The sequence below is a fragment of the Manacus vitellinus genome, unplaced genomic scaffold (assembly GCF_001715985.3).
Source record: "Manacus vitellinus isolate BGI_N305 unplaced genomic scaffold, ASM171598v3 scaffold_33_pilon, whole genome shotgun sequence".
Taxonomy (NCBI): domain Eukaryota; kingdom Metazoa; phylum Chordata; class Aves; order Passeriformes; family Pipridae; genus Manacus; species Manacus vitellinus.
This window is the reverse complement of record NW_021940478.1, coordinates 6,260,017-6,267,354: the sequence shown is the minus strand read 5'-3', so window position 1 is coordinate 6,267,354 and position 7,338 is coordinate 6,260,017. Positions and strand designations below refer to the sequence as shown.

General features: G+C 36.7%; 1 protein-coding gene across 2 annotated transcripts; it reads right to left on the bottom strand.

The window, feature by feature from the left end:
- Positions 1 to 206: 206 nt before the first annotated feature.
- Positions 207 to 6,910, bottom strand: LOC103765646 (ovalbumin). 2 transcript variants are annotated; one of them, XM_018076857.1, is made up of 8 exons: positions 6,827 to 6,910; positions 5,004 to 5,188; positions 4,382 to 4,432; positions 3,662 to 3,790; positions 2,847 to 2,964; positions 2,054 to 2,196; positions 1,721 to 1,876; positions 207 to 678 (listed from the first exon to the last, which is right to left on the bottom strand). In XM_018076857.1, exons 2-8 carry the CDS (start codon positions 5,169 to 5,171, stop codon positions 292 to 294), a joined length of 1,152 nt encoding a protein of 383 aa, XP_017932346.1. In that variant the 5' UTR covers positions 5,172 to 5,188; positions 6,827 to 6,910; the 3' UTR covers positions 207 to 291. The 2 variants fall into 2 exon arrangements, with proteins under 2 accessions (XP_017932346.1, XP_017932347.1); XM_018076858.1 differs by lacking the exon at positions 6,827 to 6,910 and having other exon boundaries at positions 5,004 to 5,189.
- Positions 6,911 to 7,338: the final 428 nt, after the last annotated feature.

The window sequence follows — 7,338 nt, the reverse complement described above, 5'->3', positions numbered from 1 at the left end:
CTTGCACTCTGTTCATGCCCATGCTTTCTTTGGGTCCAATTTTCACTCCATTAATTCTTCATGCATAAGTAAGTAATCCTTCCTCTGCAGGAAGGAAAGGCAAAGGGCCTATGTTTTCATGGCATAATTTCTCTGCCCTAACTTCTTTTTTTTTCTTTTTTTTTTTTAATAAAACCTTCTGGTTTTAGAAAATATGGATGAAAGAGAGAGTATGTGTTTCTTTTTACCCTTGATAATGCAGCATTTTGGATCTTGCTATGAGAGACAGAAACTCTTTCAGCTTCCCTATCTTTAAGGTGAAAAGCATCTACCAAAGAAGAAGATGCTGTTGCTTGGGTTGTGCTTGATCAAGAAAAGGAAAGGGCGGTCAACCCTAAACTCTTCAGAGACACTTGTATCATCCACCCCAGCTTCTACCACCCTACTGCCTGCTTCATAGATTTCCATAGACGCCTCATGGAAGGCTGAAGACACCTTCAGTCTCTCTGCTGAAGAGATACCAGAGAGATTGGCTGATGAGCTGAACAGGTCAGTGATACCCAAGGACGTTAATACAGATGTAAGGTTATATTTTTCCTCAATCTTCATGCGAGGAAGATAAACTTTAATTTTCCTTTCTTCCATTTTAGTAGAACTGGTCCACTCCTTCAGATTTTCAAAGGTGATTGCAGTCTCAAGCTGCAAGAAGACAAGCAAATTAGACCTCTGGGATGACAGGACAACTTTTGTGGCAATGTAGAACTCTTTATGGGTTTTTTTCCCTTAAACTAACTGCTCTTGTCATACTGTTTTCTAGGTGTATGCAGATCAATATGTATAGAAGAGAAAAGCAAACCTTGCTTTGCTGTCCTGTTTCTATTTCTTTAATAGGCTCACTGCCAATTAATTTTCTTAATGAAATGGCTACTCAGCAAATTTCACCAAAAGTCTTGCCTATTTATCTTCTTTTCTTTAGAAATATATTCCAAAAATCATTCTGTACTTATGAGGTATAAGCTCTATCTACATTTAAGACTGCAAAGTAACAAGGTTTTGATGGTAGCTTATTACTAATACCTGAATGATCAGTTATTACTGAAGAAATTTAGCTATGTTCAAATGTCTCTTTTTTTTATAATTTAAATTCTTTGAGTTAGTGTAAAGTCATTTCAATGAACTCTGATTTTTTACATCACTTTTCCTATTCAAACTGCACTCCTCCTAATGGCAATATCCCATGACTGTATTCTGTTCATATCAACAATAGTATGTCATACACATTTTACTTTCTGAAACAGCTTTAACCATTCCATTACTCCTCATATTCAGTTTTTAGATACTTTAATTTTTGAAGGTATGAAGGAAACATGTTGTATGCTGTCAAACCAAGTAATAATTATGAATAGTCGAGCTAACATGAATTTCGCAGGAAGCTCGTCAGTGTGCAGGAATGGAGATATAAAACCTTTGGAGTTCAAGCTGCTGGCATAACAGCTGCTTATCTGAGAAGAATGTGTTCTGCAGTGACAAATGGTTAACCCACTATAGCAGTTCCTTAAGCAATCCATGCTCATCACTAACTACTGGAGGATCACTGAGACAGCTGCATGCTTCTATGCAACAATCACATGTTGCCAGTATTTAGATCTGTGCTTTAAGACAACTTTATCATGAAGAGCTCTTCAGCACCTAAATTTCACCATTTTTGTGGTTTTCTGAAACCCAACTGCCAGGGTCATACCTGCTCCAGGCCAGAGATGTCATCAGGCAACAGCACCCACAGGCTCAGCTGCCCACTGGCATATGGAAGCTCCAGGATCCTAATTTTCTCAGAGGCAATCTCTGCTACTCTAAATGAACCAATCTGGAACATCATCTGCACAGGTTTGCTTTCTTGCTGCAAAACCAAACAAGATAATACAGTTTTCACAAAGATCATTCTTAAAGTGTAGAAATGTCTACTTATGGTTTAAAATGCTAATTGCTCCTGTTCAGGAAGGATATATAACAGCTTGTCAACTCCCTTCATAAATTCTAGAAGATGACACCTTTAAGGGAATCTATGCACACATACCTCAGTAATTCTGAATGGCACTGTCTGGGTGCTTTCATCCTTAAATGCTTTCTCCCACAGTCCTTTGAAGTAAATGGCATTGACAAGGACCATATCAGTCTCTGGATTCACAGAGCTTGGTTGAAGGATATTTTTGATCATTCCTGTAAGAATACATAGGAAAAGAGAACACGTGTAACATACCTGTGTATAACACACCTTACTTGGCAATCACAACATTAAATGAAGGGTAAAAATTTTGTGGAGAGAAGTGTAGGACAGGGACATTGTTTTGGTTTTGTAGCTGTTATCTTGTACTTCCATGGTTGATTTGCTCACTGCTCTTGGCAATGGCTGTATTTTTCCTCGCTATAAAGAGTTATAGTGAGGGGTATAAGACCCAGAGATCTACTTGTTACAAAATGAGTGTATTTCGTGACAATGGGAGGAACTATTGGAACCTTTTGTCCCAGGATGGTTTCCAAATCAAACATTTAATACCTTTTGCTTCAAACCAAAGTTGAAACATTAGTGTCAAACCACTTGTCAATGTGTACAAAGCATATTTTAGTGCTGTCCCTTTTATCTAGACTGGAAGTATTACCTATCCACAAAGTGCCTACAGATAAAGAGAGCCTTCTAAAATGGTATGTCTGAGGAAAAAATATTCATTAAATGATAGTTCTATATTGGGAACTGATCTATTATCCAGGAGAAGGAGCAGAGGGAGAGGTTTTAGAGGTTTTTTTCTCCTTCTCATATGCTATTCAAACATAGTGACAACTACCTATGCTGATAGTTGGCTTCCTCTTACCATTTGTCTGACTTTCAACCCAGGAATTTATGAGCTCTCTGGCTTGTTCTGCAGCTGTTTGAAAGCTGATAGGTTCCAAGCCTCCCTTATACAGTTCCTTAATACATTGTAAGTATTCCTGCAAAGGAAGAATATGCCATTTTCAGAGCAGAACGTCAAAGCATTTTGCAAATGTAAAATGCAAGAATGAAATTAGCAGATATTAATAATCCGCTTGTTAAGGCTAATCAGTAAGCCATTATTCTAGTTCATAAGCATCTTAAGATTTTACATTCATTGTTTCAAGCAAGAGTATCTGCCCACATTTTTAAAAAATATTTTCTGGAATTTAATTTGGTTAGAAAATGGCATTCATTTCAGTTAAGTATGGATTTTTTTCCATTTTTCCCACTTTTAAAATTTTTATTTTTCAGTGGTATTTCCCTCTAATTTCAAAGTAAATGTTCCTTTCAATGGAAAACATTGGAATATTTTTGAGAATCTGAAGTTATTTTTCAGGGGTTTTTTCAAGTAGAGAAAACATTTGCAGTTAACTTTTACCAACAAAAATTACCTTTATTAATTATACTTTGACTTGATTGGATTGTTATGATACTTTGCACAAAAAAATGTACAAACATCTTTTTGACTAGCCACATTTTTTCTCAAGACTGTCAAGGGTTATGGCTGTGATAGAGAGAAGTCATGAATCCTTTCTTCTATATAGAAGAAAATTTCTTTTGCAGAACCTAGACTTCTGACAGTGCTTTTTGCATTACAGAAAGGTACAGCTTTGACGTGAAAATATATTCAGATCAGACCTTAGAGCAACTCACCGGCAGGATTGGATACTTCTCTTCAGCATAAAGTCTACTGGCAATGCCAACTGTATAATTGTCACTTGGTTTGGTGATTTGGGTGAATATGTCTTTAAGTGAAGTGTGGATGCTCAGAGATGTACCGCACTGCATCGTTGACAGGAACACAAATAAAAAGACAGATGATGTTATCCTAGTTTTAATAATTAGTAGGTTTTATATGCTATATGAAAGGAGTAGAGTAGTTCAGACATTTCTGCTTGTAAAACTGTTTATCCTGAGCCTGGTTGCTATAACTATGATGATATAGTGTTTTTGTGATATGTACAATTCCGTGCTGGTTTTCTAACTGTAATTTCCTCATAGCTTTCTCAGGGGGACTCTTAATTACCTGCTACAGTAGTGTAGCTCCAGCAGATCAGGTAAGCTTTCCTCCATTCCCAACCAGTCCCATTAATCCAGTAACATCCGGCTATTTTGCCTAATCATACAAATATCTGTAATTTTGCCCTATTTGCCCAATATTATGGTAATGGGTTTCATTTTATGCTTGTTCTGAATCCTCAGTTACCTGCCTTCTCTGTCTGTTCTTATGAATGTAGTGTTCCCCCAAATGCTGGATGCAGAGCACTAACTGCTTGCTGGAGAAGGGTTTGAACTGCTAAGAGACTGTTTTATCTGATAGTTTTTGCTCCCAGGAGAAAGTGACACAGAGAAGGAGATGAATTTTTTCTGTACCTGAGATTCAATACTCTCTCCAAATCCTGGGATTTTATCGAAGTGAACAGCCTGTAATTGAGAATAACAGTAGTTGAAATAACAGGTATGACAAGAAAAAGGTTATGCAACTGAGATTAACACATAAGATTTGAAGCAAACGTATTGGCTAACTGAGAAGCAGGATGACTCAAAAAGTGCAATCCATCTGTACCATCTGTGAATAGCCATGCCTGCTGTTGCCTGTGTGGATGATGTTTTTTCTATTGTACAGCTAGGAATCAGCTCCAGTGTGTGCTATCAATAATAGCAATTTCTTCTAGGTAACAAGCCAGCCACCCACTATGGAAGTAGTGAGAGCTGTAGGAAGCACATGAAGCACTTAGTCTGGAGATATTTTGGCTCTTTCCCTAGAGATTTTGTCTCCTTTCCTTGCTCCAAATCAAGGACCACTACAACGTGTTGTTGTCTTTGAGAATCCTGTTGCTAACAATGTTAAAATTTAAATCCTTGAGTTTGAGGTGGCCATAGCTTTTGATAACTCTGGATGTACATTTTTTAGCCTCTGATTTATGCAAGGGATGCTATATCATTAAGTGCTGTTGAGCAGCAGGAGGGTTTAAATCCTTAACTGTAGCCTCACCTTTTCTATCTGAGCCTTGGTGTTATCTCTTGCACCTAGGTAGACCATGGACAGAGCTGAAATGATGGTCACAGGGGAGTAGAAGATGTTCTCCCGGGCATGCTGGATTCTTAGCTCCTTGAATACATCACAACAAAACTCCACACTTAGTGGACCGATGGAGCCCATTGTGAAACCAGTATTGTCTAGAGCAGAAGCAGAATAACAATGTAATGGCATAGCATACAAACACAGCAGGTTTAATAGCAGTTTTCGAGCAATGAAATATAAACAAATGGGTTTGAAATCATTCTGTGGTAACACGCCTACTGTTATTCTCACCTGTCATGAATGTTAGAAACTCTGAATTCATAAATCTGTTTCTTTCTGCATTTGTATCATTGCCTTTTTGTAACAGTTCCTCAGAGGTCTTAAGTCTGTTTACCTTTTCAAAGCAGTCAAACAAGAGTTGCCTGTACTTATTTAATTCACTGAAGGCTAGAATTCCTTAGTACTTTGTAGTAGCTTTGATGAAAATAAGAAAATATTACCTTTGATATACTTGCAAAGCTGGAAATTTAAGTGCAAATTACGTTAGACTTACTCTAATTTTGGACAGATATAAGTAAAATCAGAGGTTGGCTGGCTATTTTTGTTTTTTAAAAGTAAGTGCAGTAAAATATCTATTTGTTGCACAGTACTTAAAGTCAGTAGATCTTCAAAGGCCTGTAGCTTTACCTTTGTTTTAGTAATGGAAGTATGGATAGGCGATATAATTTGTCTAAGGTACAAAGTCTAGGAGCAAGACTGATGCTCAAAATTTGTGTTTCATCCTATTGTGCTTTCAGATACAGCTTGCTTTGCTCAAATATACTACACTATAACCTTCCTGAGAAATTAAATTGTGTTAGTGGCATTCAGGTAGAAGAGAAAGGCAGATATGACAAAATAGCTATGTGTACAGTCATTCAGCACAATTAAATGAATATTTGTTTGTGACATAGACCAATAAAAGCTTTATGTTTGTTTCTGTCTGAGGCTGCTCTAAAGTGCTGGATGGTATAAGTCCTGTCTAGCCACTGTGCTTATATAAAGCACAGCTTCTGAGGTCAGCATGGATTTAGTTTCCATCTTGTGATTTATAGGAATTTCGAAAGTTTGTTGTTTTTCAAAATCCAGCCTCTTATGTAGGAGCTAAATGCTGGGATCTCAAGTTTATCTTTGAAGTCTTAAGCTCAACCAAGGTTTTTTTGTAACTGTACTCTTGGATATACACATACACTCACACACATATTTCTCTCACTTTCCTTTCTGTATACATGTTCCCATTTATAGGTTATTTAAGAATTGTACATCTGTACATCCACACACCTTTTTATCTTGTGTAGTGTTCACCAGCTATATTTTCCAGGGATGCAACTGTTAGAGAAATTTCACACTAAAATAAACTTATCAAATTCACTGTATGGCACAGTTTTGCCCTCAGTGCACTCTATTGAAACCAGAGGTCAACCAAGCAAACTTATTATTTGACTGCCAAAATAAAACTTAAAAGATACTGAATGGTAGGATAGGATGCTCTGAAATAAAATCATATTTTAAGCACAAAATAATATTTGAAGCACAATTAATAACTTTTAAAAAATCTCCAAAAAAACCTCAGATACTCAGATTTTACACATAATAAAACAGTGTGGAATGCATGCACACGAGTGAGACTTGTAGAGACTATCATGTAAATATTCTGTCCTGAAAAATGATTTCTAGAGCAAAGATATGAAACACAGAACAATATTTACTCTCTTTTTAAGTTTAGTCATAATCCTGAAATAATAAATGCTTACCTTTTGAGTTTCAGCACCAATGGTAATACAGCTTTCCAGCTGTATGTAGACATACTGGCTGAGTCCTTGGGAATTTATACAGTCTGAATTGTGAGCCACCCACTGCTGCCTTTCAGAAGTTTGATCCTTGACACCATAAAAATAATTTAATGGTATTAGGTCAGTTTTTTTGTTTCAGTGGGTTTGTTTTTGATTGAAGGGAGAGCAAATATTAGTTTTTTATTCTATACAACAGTGCTTTCCATCAGTACATCAGTACGGCTGAAGAAAAAACTGGGAAATAATGCTTATGTTCCTTAAAGCCTCATTTGCAACTAGGTACTGGGATGGCAGTAAAAACAAAAAATGTGAACAGCTTAGTGGTGGAGCACATAAGTAGCAGTTATTAGTCAACCTGTCAATAATTAGTCAAATTGTTATTCTGGTTGTAGTAACAGACCAGAACTCTCTATCAATTAATCCTTTCTGAATGCACAAAATGCACCCAAGCCATGCTAAACAGAAGAAAAGGA

Bases quoted from the DNA above. Each gene is read 5' to 3' on its own strand.
- LOC103765646 (XM_018076857.1), bottom strand. From the start codon at position 5,171: ATGGGCTCCATCGGTCCACTAAGTGTGGAGTTTTGTTGTGATGTATTC. The intron at 4,433-5,003 runs GTGAGGCTACAG...TCTCAATTACAG, and splicing joins CCAAGGCTCAGATAGAAAAG to GCTGTTCACTTCGATAAAAT. The intron at 679-1,720 runs GTATGACCCTGG...GTCTTCTTGCAG, and splicing joins ACATCTCTGGCCTGGAGCAG to CTTGAGACTGCAATCACCTT.